This window comes from Mustelus asterias, unplaced genomic scaffold (assembly GCF_964213995.1).
Source record: "Mustelus asterias unplaced genomic scaffold, sMusAst1.hap1.1 HAP1_SCAFFOLD_2523, whole genome shotgun sequence".
NCBI lineage: Eukaryota > Metazoa > Chordata > Chondrichthyes > Carcharhiniformes > Triakidae > Mustelus > Mustelus asterias.
This window is the reverse complement of record NW_027592468.1, coordinates 17,688-35,429: the sequence shown is the minus strand read 5'-3', so window position 1 is coordinate 35,429 and position 17,742 is coordinate 17,688. Positions and strand designations below refer to the sequence as shown.

The 17,742-nt window shown below is 40.5% G+C and overlaps 2 protein-coding genes across 9 annotated transcripts in view; one reads left to right on the top strand and one right to left on the bottom strand.

Moving 5' to 3' along the window:
• The first annotated feature begins 2,048 nt into the window (after positions 1–2,048).
• On the top strand, positions 2,049–12,166 carry mettl5 (methyltransferase 5, N6-adenosine). 3 transcript variants are annotated; one of them, XM_078207622.1, is made up of 7 exons: positions 2,049–2,388; positions 3,821–3,935; positions 5,556–5,740; positions 7,023–7,105; positions 9,378–9,429; positions 10,259–10,308; positions 12,053–12,166. In XM_078207622.1, exons 1-7 carry the CDS (start codon positions 2,286–2,288, stop codon positions 12,092–12,094), a joined length of 630 nt encoding a protein of 209 aa, XP_078063748.1. In that variant the 5' UTR covers positions 2,049–2,285; the 3' UTR covers positions 12,095–12,166. The 3 variants fall into 3 exon arrangements, with proteins under 3 accessions (XP_078063748.1, XP_078063750.1, XP_078063749.1); XM_078207624.1 differs by having other exon boundaries at positions 2,241–2,388; positions 9,378–9,408; positions 10,260–10,308; XM_078207623.1 differs by lacking the exon at positions 10,259–10,308 and having other exon boundaries at positions 2,241–2,388.
• ssb (small RNA binding exonuclease protection factor La) overlaps positions 10,260–17,742 on the bottom strand; it is a 24,247-nt gene continuing 16,764 nt past the window's right edge. For 5 of the 6 annotated variants that reach the window (XM_078207620.1, XM_078207618.1, XM_078207619.1 and 2 more), the window contains one exon: positions 11,798–12,624. In XM_078207620.1, the coding sequence (XP_078063746.1) occupies positions 12,215–12,624 (410 nt within the window). In that variant the 3' untranslated portion in view covers positions 11,798–12,214. Of the gene's footprint in view, positions 12,625–17,742 lie in introns of all 6 variants that reach the window. The other variant, XM_078207616.1, reaches the window with a different exon arrangement.

Sequence of the window (17,742 nt, the reverse complement as noted above, 5' to 3'; positions counted from 1 at the left end):
TTTCTGACACTTCCATTTCTTTGCTTGATTTCTCTATATCCCTTTGAGGATAAACTGTCCACCAATATGCATCACAAGCCCACTGACCTCCAGAGCTACTTCAACTACACCTCCTCACACCCTGCTTCCTGCAAGGACACAGTTCTCCCAATTTCTCCATCTCCAGCACATCTGTTCTGACGAAGCTACCTTTCATCATGGTGCTTCCAACATGTCTTCCCTTTTCTTGAACTGGGAATTCCACCACACCCACTCCAGCTGTGATTGACAGGACCATCAACCACATCCAACCCATTTTCTGCACTTCTGCCCTCACCACTTCCAGTCCTTCCCAGAACCACAGTAAGGTTCCTCTTGGCCTCACTTTACAACCCATTAGCTTCCATATTCACAGGATTATACATCACTTCCAGCATGATGCCACCACCCTCCCTCCCTTATCAACATTGCAAAGGGATTGTTCACTTCACGACACCCTGGTCCACTCCTCCATCACCCCCAACACCTCATCTCATTCCCATCGAAACACAGGAAGTGTAACATCTATCCCTTTACCTCCTCTCTCCTCAAATATCCCTTCCAGGTGAAGCAGCAATTTACTTCCGATTGCTTGCCATTTCAATTCACCATTTTGCTCTCATACTCACATTTCCATTCTTGGCCTGCTGCAATGTTCCAGTGATGTCCAACACTGAAACAGTACGCCATCTTCTGATGAGGTACTTTACAGCCTTCTGGACTCAACATTGAGTTCAACAACTTCAGACCATGAACTCTGTCCTCCATTTTGAATTCCTTCACACCTCACTTCCCTCCAGTGGCAGTTTGTACCTTGTTTTCATGTTTTTGCTTTCGGAGCTGACCTTTATTCTAACGTTAACACCAATTCTGGACCAATGCTTTGATTCTTTACTACTACCATTACCACTCACTTTGCGTTTTGTTCCATGACATCTTTGCTATTTCATCTCCCATTGTGCTCTCACCTATCCCTGACCTTCCCTTTTGTTCCACCTGAACCTTCATTTCCCCTTTCTTAGCAGAGCAAGACATTTCTACCTGTCTTCAGTTCTGAATAAGTCACACTGGAAAACTCTGAAGCAAAACTCTGTTTCTCTCTCCACAGAGACTGCCAAACCCACTGAGTTTTCCAGCATTTTCTGTTTTTATTTCAGACCCCCAGCATTCAGAGTATTTTGCTTTTACTTTAGTTTCAGATCACTAGTCCATTTAAAATAAGCCTGTCTGTTCAGGTCCTATAGTACTTTTCTGAAAAAACAGCAGCAACCTTCTCCCTGTGTCCTGACGAACATTCTTCAGTCAACTAGGAACAGAACAAATACATTCTTCTCATTAGTACATCGAGCTATGGAGTGTTCTAATTGCCAGCATTTTTGCTTACAAAACAGCGACTACATTTCTAAAGTAATTAATTGAAAGATTAATTATCTGGAATACAATTGAATGTGAAAAATGCTCAATAAATGCAAGCTCTTCTTAAAAGAAATTAAAGTTCTGTAGTAAACGTTTTGGCCAGGATTTTGTTACAACCCATTAGCTTCCATATTCACAGGATTATCCATCACTTCCAGCATGATGCCACCACCCTCCCTCCCTTATCAACATTGCAAAGGGATTTTGTTATATTCATAGTATATATAATGCAACAAACATGCTCGGTGAGCATGTTTGTGAAGATTTTCTGTTTGCACCAATGCTAAACTTGCAATTTAAAGACTGAATACGATTGCAGGTTAGAATAAGACTCCCTGAAGTAGAGAACTTAACATGGGATTCACTGCAGATTTAGTATCGAAACTGGGTTACAAAGTATCCTAAGGTAAAATTTAAATGTTGAGAGAGTAAATAGTCTCTTGTTAGGCAGTAGTTAAAAAAATACGGACAGGGTATTTTCTAGCTGAAACCCTACCTTATAACCACAGACCTTAGTATCCCAGCTGCCTCTGAGGAGGCGGTCAATGTGACCAATGATAAGGTCAATGGGGTGGAGCAGCTCCAAGTGGGAATATGATCCGTATCACTTCTTCATCCTCAGGAATCTGTATATTACTAATTCTGTTTCTCCCTCCCCTCCCCTCCCCTCCCCTCACACACCGCTCTTCTCTGAAAACCGTTTGTTCCTTATTTAAACGCTGCGCCTTTCCCGCCATCTCCTGAAGCGCCCAAGTGAAGCGCATGCCCGGTGTTCGTGCTGCCGGAACGAAAGGATTGGAGTGTAGTTGTGGGCGGGGGGTTAATCCGGCTGCACACGGCGGGGAGCAGCGATGGGAAAGCTGAAAGAACTGGAGAGTTTACTGCAGCGAGTGGATGTGTTTGAACAGCCCAAACTGCTTCTCGAACAATACCCCACTAGCCCCCACATAGCAGGTAAAAGACGCTCATCAAGAATACAATTTCCTTTGAAATGTTTTGAAGATTATTGATCTTCTTAACCCAGGGTCTGCCCCCTGCAGCATCGCGCTGGAAGAGAAAATTGTTTAGATTTAGTTCTGCTTGTCGTTGGAAACATTGGTGCGAAGCCGTGTTTTGTACCAGGCGCTCGTTTTGATTTGGTTTTAGCCTTTGTTCCTGAATTTATTTTAAATCCATATATTTTTCCCCGGTAGTAACAGTGTTGACCGCTCAACTTCCCCTCATGGCCCCCATGCCATTATGACTGTGACCATCGTGTGTTATCCCTCCTGTCCCTCAAGTGCATTTGATTTGATGGACCGAGCTGTAATCGTTGTCCCCCTTGTTTTGATCTGGTTTAATGGAAGTCAAATGGAATACAGTCAGTGTGTCTTCAGAAATGGCTCTTTCTGCCTATCCTGTCACCTCCGGTGTCTACCAATGATCTATTCTAGACCCCTCTTCTTCATTACCCCTCAGCAACATGTCAGTTTTGATAGGTATGTTTACAATATCTTCTGGAGATGCTCTAACCACCTCAATGCTGCCCAACTGTCAAGTCGATATCGGGACCCTTGCTTTTCCTGATGTATATTAATAATCTAAATCTTAATGTGCAAGGGACAATTTCAACGTTTATGGATGACATAAAACTTGGAAGTATTGTAAACTGTGAAGAGGACAGTGTACAACTGCAAAAGGACATAGACAAGTTGATGGGGTGGGCAGATGAAGTTCATTGCAGAGAAATGAGCTGATGCATTTGGTAGAAAACAAGGAGAAGCAATGTAAAATAAAAGGTAAAATTCTGAAAGAGATGCAGGAGCAGAGGGACATGGGTGTATGTGCATAGATAATTGAAAAGGATAGATGGAGGGAGCAATAAAGCATATAACATTCTGGGCTTTATGAATAGGGGCATAGAGTACAAGAGCAAGATTATGCTGAACTTGTATAAGACACTAGTTAGACCTCAGCTGTAATACTGTGTAGTTCTAGGTGTCACACTATAAGAAGGATGTGAACACATTGGAGAGTGCAGAAGAGGTTTACAAGAATGGTTCTAGGGATGAGAAATTTCAGTTATGAGGATCGATTGGAGAGAAGGTGGCTAAGAGGAGATTTAATAGTGATGATCAAAATCATGAGGAGAGTAGATAGGGAGAAACTGTTCCTGTTCGTAAAAGGATCAATAACAAGAGGGCACAAATTTGCCTTGTCGTCTCACCCCACTGTTGTTCTCGCTGCTCATCTTGCCCCACTGCAGCCAATGAATTTGTTGTTTTTCTCACAGGAAAACCATAGTGTGTTTGTAGATGGTGAATTAAAGAAATTCACAATGTAATTTGCTGTACTATTTTCTTACTGTTGTACTATGGAATGATATTCTATGATCTTCTCATTTTAGCACATATGCTATATACAATACACACAACATTCGATGACATTGAGAGTAAGTTAATTGGAGATCTTGGATGTGGATGTGGAGTTCTGAGTATCGGAGCAGCTAAGCTAGATGCAGGGTATGTGAATTGCAAAAAGCAGTAATCAAAATGTATTTATTTGAAAAAATTGAAACTAGTCTTGAATGCAACTTCACAAGTTTTGCTGAAAACCCTGTTGTAATATTGCCATCACGACCATTTTCATTTTGCAGCTATTTTAGATGATTGTCTGATTTTAAAGTAATTCCAATTTCAAATATGGAACTATTAGTGTACATCTTCTGGAAGAATTAGCTTCTTTCTCCTAGTTAAATAATCTTACCTTGGCAGTGATAATATGGGCCCTGATCCATTCTTTCTGGAGTTTAAATGCTATTTTCTGGGCGCAGATTTAAAATAATTTACACTTATTTATATTACATCTTATTGCATCCTCATTACCCCACAGAGCTTTACAGCCAGTGACTTATTTCGGGTGCAGTCAATGATGTAGATAAATTCAGCAACCAATGTGTCCACAGAAACATTCCATAAGCAAGCGAGATGAAATGAACTGTTAATTCCCCAGAAAACCATTTGTTGAGTGATGGCTGAGCCAAGCTTTACACACTTTTATAAGCATTTATTTACAAGATATAGAGATTACAAACATGCACCTTGTAACCGAACAACCATAGTTTCAGTCTGTGTCTGTTTACTGGGGCAAAAGTGAATGTCCACTGCCTTCGCACAATTAAACAACACACTTAAATAGTTAACATAAACAACTTGTTTTTGGAATGATTTTGGCAAGGATATCAGAAGAATTCACTGTTTTTCTGGTGTCGTGGCATCTTGGCCAAAAAGACAGCAGATTAATTTAACCTTTCACCTGAAAGAGGTCACTTCTGACAATACAGTATTCTATTACCACTGCAAAATATCACCATAGATTGATTGCTGAAGCAATTCTGCCAAGCGAGGAGTATATTATCAAATGACCAAAACTCTGCAAAAAAAGTCAATAACGACTTGATGGACTAAATATCCACCTTCTGTGCTATGTTATTCTATGATTAATATTGGAACAACCCTGACTTAATAGCACCCGTAAACAAATATATCCAGTTAGACTGAAATGTCTAAGATTTTAGTTGATTATAATCAAATAACAGTAATAAGGCTACCTCAAAGACATTGATCATTTTCTTGCTTTGCTATATTTCTAACTATTCCATCTCCAGCAGTCTGTGTTTGTTTCGCATTTTATTTTCTCAACTTAACTTTCTGTAATACTATCAATTATTAAATTATTGTAGACCTCCATCAGTAATAGGACCAGCAGAGGAAACACTAGCTTTAATTTGGCTGGGAGGAAAGGGGGATGGAAAGAGGACAAGTTAGGAAGTAGTTCCCAGAAAAAAAAATTTAGCTGATGTGGCATCAAATAACCAATTCCTAGTTTCTTTATGTAGGTTTAGTATCTTAACTGCACTTGCTGTTTAGGGTTAATATATCTTCAAATAAAATTAAAATAGTTATCTGCTTCAAAGTACACCTACATAGATTACTTGGAGAAACCATTCTGGGGTTAGTTATACTTTGCAGGCAAACTCAAGAATAGGGAAGAATTCAACCTTGGAGGTTAAGGTCACACCTTTATACAAGGATCAAAACAGAAACATTCCTCACTAACCGGGTTGTTTTTGTCTTTTGCAGATTATGCGTGGGATTTGATATTGATGAAGGAGCACTTGACATATTTAGCAAAAATGCAGAGGAGTTTGAATTGGCCAATGTTAATATGGTTCAGTGTGATATCTGTTCTTTAGGGACTGGCAAATTATCAAAGACATTTGACACTATAATAATGAATCCACCATTTGGAACAAAGCACAATAAAGGTAAATTGAATGTAATGTAGTTCTGAAATGTATTTAAGTGTAAAGTTTGGAAGTTTTTCCATAATTTACAATTGAAAGTATAGTCCAGTAGAAGTTTAAATAAATGTGCAGCATACTGTTAAGTCACATACAGTTGAATCCAGATGTTAGATATCCTGTTATTAATTGGCATTAGATTTTCAGTCACCTCTCAGGCTGTACTTCAATATACATTTACAAATCAATTTAATCAACATCTCTTACATACTGCATCATGTCCTTAAATTTCCTTTTTGGAAAGCAGATGTCAAAGCCTCATGTTTCACACAATTACATTTAAGTAGCAGTACATGTTTAAAAAAGACAGCAAAGGGAAACAGGACTGAAAATAATTTCCAAACATGACTCATGATAAATTCCAATAATGGCTACTATATAATATAGCAAGTTTAAACCGGAGACCAGGTAACAAAGTAAATTTGCACTGTCCTTTCATCTCTATGATCTGGATTTAAATTCCCCCAAGACTAACAAAACTAGAAGACATTAATGTATTTTAATAATTTTTTTCAGGACATAGTGTCCAAACTTGCTTAATAAGCATCTTAGTTGCAATTGTTTGTGATGTTGTATACACTGACTACCAACAAAGGTTTTAAAACTATTGTGATGGAGGACATATAAATGCACATTCATGTCCCAAAATACTTTAGACAATTGAATACTTTTGAAATACAGTTACTGTTGTAATGTAAAAGAAACAGCAAATTGGCAACCAAAATTGCCTATACAAAACTGAATACCCAAAGTAATTCACTAGCTTTCAAGTGCTTTGGGATATTCTGAGGATGTGACACATCCTACATGAATTTAGGTTTCTTTTCTTGTCTGATCAATCAATTACCTTGTAGGAACCAAAACTGAGTACTACTTGGCTGATAGACCTTGGAAGAATCAAATCTAACCCTCTGCTCATCCAACAAATACACTTGGATGACTGGCATGCAATGAAAATTGGGAATCCAAGGACACAGCAGCCAATTGCTGTGGTGCTAATGCCATCTGTCTGACAGCTAACAGATCCACTATCACACCTAGTTTCTTCCAAGATTCCAGCAATTAGTTCCCTTTACCAGCTGAACTATGAAGAAGTTGGATTTTGGAGAAAGAGGTCCGACACCAAATTTAGACAAGCGAAGTAAAACCTCATCCAATCTCTGGAGCTATAAATAAATGTAGCTAAGATTCTCACTGTATAAAGATCTTTATTTCAGAACTAACTAACTTATGTTTTCCTCAAAAGGTATGGACATGACATTCCTCAGAATTGCTTTAGATATGGCCAGAACAGCTGTGTATTCCCTGCACAAAACATCAACCAGAAATGTAAGTGAATTTACTTGTTTTCTGCAGTCAAAGAAACCACTTTATAGATAATCATTTGCACAGCAACAAGCATTTTTCAAATCTATTTAATACATTGCAGGAGACAGCACATTTTAAAGTTTATACTATCTGCTGCTCTAATGTTCATCTCCACTTCAATATAAAACTGAATAGGACCAATAATCTCAATTTGGCTTCATTTACCTCCTGTGTTAATTGCCAGAGAAACATTGAGGTTTATGGGGAGACTTTGGCATGCTAATTCAATAGTCTCAAGTATGTAGCACAGAAAGAAACAGACCATTCATTCCACCCTGTGCCTGTTGGCATTTATGTTCCACAGGAGCCCCCTCCCACCCTATTTCAACTAACCTTATCGATATATCCCTGGTCCTTTCTCCATGTACCTAACTAGCTTCCGCTTAAATGCACCTACGCTATTTTGCTTAATTACTGCTAGTCAGGTGTTTCACATTCTTATCACTCTTTGGATAAAAAAGTTTCTGTTATACTAACAGCCTTATATTTATGACCTGGACTCCATAAGATGGAAACATTTTCTGTGCATCAAACATTTGTCATCCAAATCTCTTATCAGGTCATCCCTCAACCTTTCAGCACAGTAGCACAATGGTTAGCACTGCTGCCTCAGTGCCAGGGACCCGGTTCGATTCTCAGCTTGGGTCACTGTGTGGAGTTTGCCTGTTCTCATGTCTGTGTAGGTTTCCTCCCACAATCCAAAGATGTGCCGGTTAGGTTGGCTATGCTAAATTCTCCCTCAGTATACCCGAACAGGCGCCTGAGTGTGGCAGTTAGGGGATTTTCACAGCAACTTCATTGCCAAGTTAAGCATACTTGTGACACGAATAAACAAACTTGAAGCCAACCTGTCCATCCTTCAAGCTTATTCACTCAGTTCCGGTATTTGTTTTGGACGATGGAACTATGAGTGCTCTAAAGTGTGATTTAAAACTTCACTTGCCTAAATACATTCTCTTTCAATTTTTATAACCCCAGTTCATCCAACCATTCTTCCTGTAACTAAATCCATACACTCTAACTCAATTAGCAGACATGAACCTTCCTGTCCAGAGAAGCCAGTCACCATTTCCCAGCTGACACAGAACTGTGTAAATTTGAATCTTGCCTTTATAAAAAAAAAAATTGGCATAATAGATGGTGCATTTAGCCATGAACTACATCAAAGCAGCCTTATGTTACACTGTGTTTAATCTGTAACAGAGAACTTTCTCCTGTTCTCGTAAGCATTGTACATGGGGAAGAATTTCCATTTAAGCTATCTGGTACTTTTATAAGAGTCCACATGATCATCCAATGACAATCCATCATGCAAACCAGCCTCCCATCCATCGACTCTGATACACTTCCCACTGCCTCAGCAAAGCAGCCAGTATAATTAAGGACCCCACGCACCCTGGACATTCTCTCTTCCACCTGCCTTTGGGAAAATGATACAAAAGTCTGAGGTCACGTACCAACTGACTCAAGAACAGTTTCTTCTCTGCTGCTGTCAGACACTTGAATGGACTTACCTTGCATTAAGTTGATCTTTCTCTACACCCTAGCTATGACTAACACTACATTCTGCACTCTCTCCTTTCCTCCTCCTATGAGCAGTATGTTTTGTCTGTATAGCACACAAGAAACAATACTCTTCACTGTTAATAAGTGACAATAATAAATCAAATGCAGGCAGGATAGGGCTCATTTGTAATGGCCAACATTCAGCTGTTTCAATAGCCACGCCAACCTCCAATAATGGCCACTTAAACCCAGTCAACATCTTCATAGAAATCATAGAATCATAGAAACCCTACAGTGCAGAAAGAGGCCATTCGGCCCATCGAGTCTGCACCGACCTCAATCCCACCCAGGCCCTACCCCCACATATTTACCCACTAATCCCTCAAACCTACACATCCCAGGACTCTAAGGGGCAATTTTAGCATGGCCAATCAACCTAACCCACACATCTTTGGACTGTGGGAGGAAACCCACGCAGACACGAGGAGAATGTGCAAACTCCACACAGACAGTGATCCAAGCCGGGAATCGAACCCAGGTCCCTGGTGCTGTGAAGCAGCAGTGCTAACCACTGTGCTACCGTGCCACCCCATCTTTCAGGTGGAAAAAATGTCAGCTGAAGGAAAATACATAAATATAAACCCAATAGTAAATGCTAACAAAATTTTTATACCAAAAGGAGAATGCTTGGTTTTATGTGTACTCTAAAACTTCATCTCTCTTGTAGCATATTCAGAAGAAGGCTGAAGAATGGAAGATAAAAATGGAAGTAATTGCTGGTAAGAGATACTAGTTTGGCAAAGTAAAATTTCATTTTAGATTGCTTGCAAGGTCAGTAAATAACATGCTGATTTAAAGCCAGTCTGTTCCTCGGCTTCCTTTTTACTGTTTTGTATGTTTTACAAAAGGATCAAAACTGAGAATTGACCAGTGTCAATCTTTGTTTATTAGTACAAAGACTAGAGAGCAGTTTTGTAAGTCTACCCGAATACATTTCAAATAATAGAAAATGCTGGAAACTCAGGCAGCAACTGTGGTGAGAGAAACAGATTTAATGTTTTGAGATTATAAGCTTTTCATCGGGATTGCAAAAGCAGGAAGTAGAGGAAGGAAGAAAAGGGACCCCTACGCTGTCAGCTCTGACCCATCTGCTCCCATTTAACTTACTGAGCTCCCCAGCCAGAAACAAAAGATTAAAAACTTGCCTGGCAACTGATGGTGCTGCCAGTCTAATCACAGGTTGGTTTCACCCTACATTGATTACTGACTGGCAGTGTCAGCATGGAGAAACCAACCTGCAATTGCCACACAGACTGAACATTTAAAAAACGTTCCTTCTGGGGTGTTTCGTTGAATGGCTACCTACACTGAATATGTGATGGGCCATTTGTAAATGCATTGTGGGCAAGGGTGAGGGCCTTGGAGACACCTGCCCAAGACCCACAGCAATGTGGCTAACAGCAAGCCACTCCAATTAGTGATCAGCAACAAATGGCCATGCCAGCAATGCCTACAACCCATGGAAGGATAAAAGGAGGGGGAAGAATCACCTAGAGGTCCAGCACCAAGAATATAGATTTCTAAGTTTAAACTTTTATTTTGAAACAGAGCTGAAATATGACTTACCAGCATCATACAAATTCCATAAGAGGAAATCGGTAAGTTAGTTCACATTTCTATGTACATGCTAATTAGCTGTTCCTGATTGCAATGAGTAAGGAAATACTTTCAGTATAAAGTTAGAGCCTGAGTTTGTGAAGCAAGCACATGGAGACTGCCAAGTTCCTCAGCTTCTGTGCTGACAATTTTACTTCACGAGAAAGTCAAAAAAACTGCTGAAATCTTTGATTTCCAGCATCTTCATATTAGTTTTGAGTCATTTCAATCTAGTCTGTCACACTTGACACCACTCCAGGTGATTCACTGAGAAATTCAAGATTTCCTGCCTTAAAAATTTCACTCATTTCCAGTGAATTAATCTAATCCCTGCATCAACTGCTTGTGGTAACCCACTTTCTAAGTGCACTTGTATTTACATAGCACCTTAAATGTCTTTCACAGGAGCATGATAAAACAAAGTATGACAACAAACCACATAAGGAGATTAAGTCAGATGACCAAAAAGATAAGGTGTCTTAAATGAGGAAAGCAAGGTAGAGTGGAATTCCAGAACTTGGAATGGAGGTAGTTAGGACAATCAATGGTGCAGTAATTATAACTGAGAATGAATAACAGTCCAGAAATAGAGTGCAGATATTGGGAGTTGTAGGACTGGTGGAGATTTAAGGGAGAATTTGAAAACAAGGATAAGTGTTTTAAGATCAAGTAGTTGCATGATGGGAAGTCAATGTAGGTCATAGCGTGGAATGATAGGAGTTGCTACAAGTTAAAACATGGAAAGCATTATTTTGGGTGACCAAGTTTAGAGGATAGAATGGGAGACCAGCCAGAAGTGGTTTGGAACAGTTGAGTCCAGAGGAATAAAGGTATGAATAAGTGTTTCAGCAACACATCTGAGACAGGTCTGAAGTCAGGCAACAGAGTTGAAAATAGATGGCCTTAATGATTGTGCAAATAAGTCTGAAGCTCATCTTTGGGTCAAATGTGGCAGTAATAGATTGCCATAATCTTAGAATGGCATCACCAGAGAATAAGGATGGAGTCAGTAGTTGAAGATAGAGGAGAGAATAATGACTTCAATTTTTAGACAATTTCTGCTCACTTAGTGATGTTACACAAGCAGTCTGATCATTTAGCAACAGTGTAGTAATCAAGAGGCAGTGGCAAGGTAGAGCTGGGTGTCATCAACATACAGGCTAAAACTAATGCTGTGCTTTTGGTCATAGCAGTTAAGTAGAAAGGTGCCAAGGACAGATCCTTGGGGCACACCAGAGATACAATGGGGGAGCAGAAAGAGAAGCCATTGCAAGCTATTCTGACTACTAGATAAGAGTGTAACCATACAAGAGCGGTCCCACCCAGCTGGATGGTGTGGTTAATGTCAAAAGATGCAGACACAGGTTAAGGACTTTGATCAGAGCTGTTTTGCTTCATGAAATATTAAAATTCTAGCTAATCTGTGTCTGGTCCAATTACATACATCACCTGCAACCTAACTTACTAAAACAAGATCAATATCAAATCTTTATAGTTCAAAGTGATGTTTTATTCATGAATTTGCAGGCTATTTACAGTGACATGGTATTGAAGACTAAAATTAATGTCAAACATCCAAGGTACAGTATAGCAGTCTTGTGTATTCTGCAAGGAAACTTCAAATAATGTAACAAATCAAAGTTTAACAGAGGTAAAATGCTTTAAAAATCATCTACATAAACTTTAGACAAGCATGCATTTAAGGCATCTCCAAATATATAGTTAATACTTTTCTTTAAATTCTAGATTGACATTGAAGTGGACTTCATACGGTTTTCGTTCAAATAAATTCCATCCCTCTGGAAGATATTCAACAGAAGAAATGCAGAGATCAAAATTAAATGTAGTTAAAACTCCTTGGGTCAGGCCATGTGGACATTGTTCTGTTTGCAAGCCACAAATTGAATCCTACTGATCACCAGATTGACCTTCTGTTTTCAGTTGTTTTGGTGCAGGCTCATCTACAGGTTCTGTTTTCAGTTGTTTTGATGCAGGCTCATCTACAGGTTCTGTTTTCAGTTGTTTTGATGCAGGCTCATCTACAGGTTCTGTTTTCAGTTGTTTTGGTGCAGGCTCATCTACAGGCTCAGTTTTCAGTTTTGGTGCAGACTCATCTACAGGTTCTGTTTTCAGTTGTTTTGATGCAGGCTCATCTACAGGTTCTGTTTTCAGCTGTTTTGATGCAGGCTCATCTACAGGCTCGGTTTTCAGTTGTTTTGGTGCAGCCTCATCTACAGGTTCCGTTTTCAGCTGTTTTGCTACAGGTTCACCTACAGATTCAGGTTCTTCAAGGGTTCGCTTCTTTGGACTTGTAGCAGCTACATCAGATCAAACAAGGTGGTTAAAATATTTGAAAACAAAACTTTCAGTACAAGTATCCAAAATGAGTAGGATCTCTAACAGGAAATGAATCTCTAGCAATACACCCAGCCAAAATCTCCCTTCAATCCCACCCATATCTCTCTATATTCAGGTTCATTCTAATGGAAACAGAATTCACTCATTCCCAAGCCTAGAGCATATTCAGTGTAGAACTAAGTAGTTAGGATGGAATCCAATGTCTGTTACATCAAAATTGGAATATAACTGGAATTATTTCAGATGCAAAAGTATTTAGCCCATTTAAAGAAATGTTCTCACCAGATGTTGAACATTTAGATTGAAAGGAAACAGACCAATGAAATGGGTGTTCATTAAAATCAAGAAAAATGTGCAGCTCCACTGAGACAAGGCTTCAGGCAGGTCCTTTTATATCTAATAAGCAGTTGAGCCTTCCGGCCCTTTCTCTAAATACACAGAGGGAGATGGCAAGTGGAGATTTGTCCACAGCAAATTTAAAGGATCTCAAACAAATGAGCAGGTTATGGGGCAGTTGATTGCCAAATTTCACAATAACCCTGGTAACACTAGTAAGCACATCAAATCAGATAATATTGGAGTTGCTCAAATGCATAAATTGTCCAGATAGAATGCACCGATTCTACAACCAACTGAAATCATTCACTTGCACAAAATGTAGCAAGAGTAGCATTGAGGTAATATTACTGGGCCAGTAATGCAGAGGCCCAAATTAATGCCATATCAGCAGTTGAAATTTAAATTCAATTGAGACATTTGTAATAAAAAGCTAGTCAGTTAGTGACCATGATAATACCAAATTGTCAAAAAACATCTGGTTTGTTATGTCCTTTAGGGAATGAAATATGCCATATTTATTTGGTCTACAATGTGGTTGACTCAAATCATAGAATCAAAGAAGCCCTTCGGCCCATCAAGTCCACACCAACACATTAGAAACACCTGAACTCCCACCTAATCCCATAGCCTTGAATGTGCCAAGTGCTCATCCAGATACTTTTTAAAAGGATGTTGAGACAACCTGCCTCCACCACCCTCCCAGGCACACATTCCATACAGTCACCACCCTCTGGGTAAAATAGTTTTTTCTCACCCCCAAAAACCTCCCGCCCCTCAGACTGACCCTTCAACTGAGGGGAATAGCTGCTTCTTATTCACTGTCCATGTCTCTCAATCTTGTACATCTTGATCAGGTCGCCCCTCATCTTCTCTGCTCCAATGAAAACAACACAAGGCTATCCAACCTCTCTTCATAACTTAAATATTCCATCCTAGGCAGCATCCTGGTAAATCTCTGCACCCCCTCCACTGCAATCACATCCTTCCGATGATGCCTACTGAAATGGCCCAAACTACCTCACTTGCATCAAAAGTACAACAGAAAATTTGAATGAAACCCAACATGGGCATAAACACCAGAAACAGGTACAACCTGCTCAGTCAACTCTGCAAAGTCATCTTACTAACATTGACTAGTCTGGGGGACAGCTCTCAAAGTGACAGCCTGACAATTACACTTCCAAATCACACCTTGCAGCTAATGTCCTAAACACCTTCACTGGGTACATCCTGTTCCAGCAGCAGTGCTGTCAATGCTATACAACTGGAAGTGGCCCCAAGTCTAAATGTTGACTCTGGATCCACAAACTCTTATAGCATCTCATGGGTAAGGGAAAACTCCTGCAGATTATCTATCCCTCTGGGTGAATAAGTACACCATGTTGAACACCACTTGGAAGATACACGTTATCCAAGACAGGAAATGAACTGCACACTAGCATGGTATAATGTCAATCACAGCAATAGTTATGTAGCATCACTGCAGACAAGAGCCCTGAAGGACAAGAGCAATCTACCTGTTGCAGATGCATCTGTCCATGATCATAGATTGTTTCCACAGGGACTGTGATAGTTAAAGTCCTGTCTTCAGAGGGCAACTTTTGTTCTACATCACTACCACTGAAATAAATTCAGAACAGATGTAGCTGACATCCAAAACATTTGTGGAACAGCAGCAGAACTAGTCCACAATTTGTAAACTTGCAGTCCAGAATATACCTCACTACCATTACTCTCAAGGCAAGAGTGCAAGATAGCACACAAGTGACACCAAGCGTACCCCAAAAATGAGATGCAACTTGAAGCTGTATCACAGGACTACATGCATGCTAAATAGAAGCAATATGATAGAACAAAACAATCTCACAACCATCAGATCATAGCCCTGCCACATTCAGTCTGGACTAGACTGAAGAGTGGTTCCACTTGGCAAAACCCAGTACATCAATGCAAATAAGTCGGAATCATTTGCAACTCTTCAGTCAGAAATAGAAGGTAAATGATCCAATTTGCATCTCGGTTGCTGCTTCCGGAGGTCTCCAGTGTCACAGATGTTGTCTTCAATCAATTTGCTTCACTTCACATGAAGCAGCTGATGGCCCATGGACTCCAACTGAATTGCTCGAGTTAACTGTGCCCAGTCAAGCTGTTCCAATATAGCTATAACATTGGTATCTACTGACACCATGGGACAAATTACCCAGATGCATCCTGTCCAGAAAAGGCTAGTAAGAAGTTTAACAACACCAGGTTAAAGTCCAACAGGTTTATTTGGTAGCAAAAGCCACACAAGTCCTGTTGGACTTTAACCTGGTGTTGTTAAACTTCTTACTGTGTTTACCCCAGTCCAACGCCAGCATCTCCACATCAGAAAAGGCTAGACAATTCCTTCTACCAATTACTGCCCTTAATCAGCAAAGTGATCAAAGTAGGTTCTATCAGGTGGCTTTTACTCACCAATAACCTGCTCAGTTTGGGTTCTGCCAGACCCACTCAGCTCCATACCTCATCACAGCCTTGATGTAAACACGAACAGCCTGAGGTAAGAGCCAAATTACGGGAGGAGAGACAAGATTCAAGTACTGTTGCTACCAAGGCAGCATAAATTGCTTTAGAAAAACTGAAGTGAATGGAAATCAGGGAAAGCTCTCCACTGACTGAAATTATCTAACAAAGGAAGATGGTTCGTGAAGGCCAGTCAGCTCCAAGATTTCTTCAGGAGTGCTTCCTATGCCTAATCATGTTCAAGAATGACCTTCCTTCCATCATGCCAGAAGTAGGGATGTTCATTGATGATTGCAGAGTGTTCAGTGCCATTCACAACTCAAGATACTGAAGCAGTCTGTCTATATGCAGGAAGACATGGACAACATTGAAGTCTAGAACATAGAACATTACAGCGCAGAACAGGCCCTTCGGCCCACGATGTTGCACCGACCAGTTAAAAAAAAACTGTGACCCTCCAACCTAAACCAATTTCTTTTCGTCCATGAACCTATCTACGGATCTCTTAAACGCCCCCAAACTAGGCGCATTTACTACTGATGCTGGCAGGGCATTCCAATCCCTCACCACCCTCTGGGTAAAGAACCTACCCCTGACATCGGTTCTATAACTACCCCCCCTCAATTTAAAGCCATGCCCCCTCGTGCTGGATTTCTCCATCAGAGGAAAAAGGCTATCACTATCCACCCTATCTAAACCTTTAATCATCTTATATGTTTCAATAAGATCCCCTCTTAGCCGCCGCCTTTCCAGCGAAAACAATCCCAAATCCCTCAGCCTCTCCTCATAGGATCTCCCCTCCATACCAGGCAACATCCTGGTAAACCTCCTCTGCACCCTCTCCAAAGCCTCCACATCCTTCCTGTAATGTGGGGACCAGAACTGCACACAGTACTCCAAGTGCGGCCGCACCAGAGTTGTGTACAGTTGCAACATAACGCTACGACTCCTAAATTCAATCCCCCTACCAATAAACGCCAAGACACCATATGCCTTCTTAACAACCTTATCTACTTGATTCCCAACTTTCAGGGATCTATGCACACATACACCTAGATCCCTCTGCTCCTCCACACTATTCAAAGTCCTCCCGTTAGCCCTATACTCAACACATCTGTTATTCCTACCAAAGTGAATTACCTCACACTTCTCCGCATTAAACTCCATCCGCCACCTCTCGGCCCAACTTTGCAACCTGTCTAAGTCTTCCTGCAAACTACGACACCCTTCCTCACTGTCTACCACACCACCGACTTTGGTGTCATCAGCAAATTTGCTAATCCACCCAACTATACCCTCATCCAGATCATTAATAAATATTACAAACAGCAGTGGCCCCAAAACAGATCCCTGAGGTACACCACTTGTAACCGCACTCCATGATGAATATTTACTATCAACCACCACCCTCTGTTTCCTATCCGCTAGCCAATTCCTGATCCAATTTCCTAGATCACCCCCAATCCCATACATCTGCATTTTCTGCAGAAGCCTACCATGGTGAACCTTATCAAACGCCTTACTAAAATCCATATATACCACGTCCACTGCCTTGCCCCCATCCAACTCCTTGGTCACTTTCTCAAAAAACTCAATAAGGTTAGTAAGGCACGACCTACCTGCCACAAAACCATGCTGACTATCACCTATCAATTCATTACTCTAGGTTGATAAGTGACAAGTGATTACTCTAGGTTGATAAGTGACAATTCATTACTCTAGGTTGATAAGTGACAAGTGATATCCATGTCATACAAGTGCTGAACAATGACCATCTCCAACAAGGGAGAATCTTAACAATCTCCATAGCTTTGAATGGAATTGCCAATAGTGGTTACCCCACCATCCAGAACTTTAAACTGGATCAGTCATGTGAAGGAAGGCCCTGACCCAAATTGTTAATGGTATTTCTCTTCATAAATGCTGCCAGACCTGCTGAGTGTTGCCAGTATTTTCTGTTTTTATTAGTCATGAATGTTGTGGCTACAAGAGGTCTCAGGCTGGATTTCTGCAGGAAGTAACTCACCTCCTGACTCCCCAAAGCCTGCCCACCATGTACAAAGCACAAGTCGAGTATATGCCTGGATGAATATAGCAACAACATTTAAGGTTAACATCCAGGACAAAATAGCTCACTTGATTGGCACCCCATCCAATACCTTAAATGTTCACTTCTTCCACTACCAGCACAACGTTAGTGTTACATACCATATATAAGATGCACTGCAACAACT

Excerpts from the sequence above, each read along its gene's own strand:
- mettl5 (XM_078207622.1), top strand. The coding sequence starts at position 2,286 with ATGGGAAAGCTGAAAGAACTGGAGAGTTTACTGCAGCGAGTGGATGTG. Across the intron at positions 9,430-10,258 it reads AAAAATGGAAGTAATTGCTG|AGCTGAAATATGACTTACCA; the intron begins GTAAGAGATACT and ends ATTTTGAAACAG. Across the intron at positions 10,309-12,052 it reads AATTCCATAAGAGGAAATCG|ATTGACATTGAAGTGGACTT; the intron begins GTAAGTTAGTTC and ends TTTAAATTCTAG.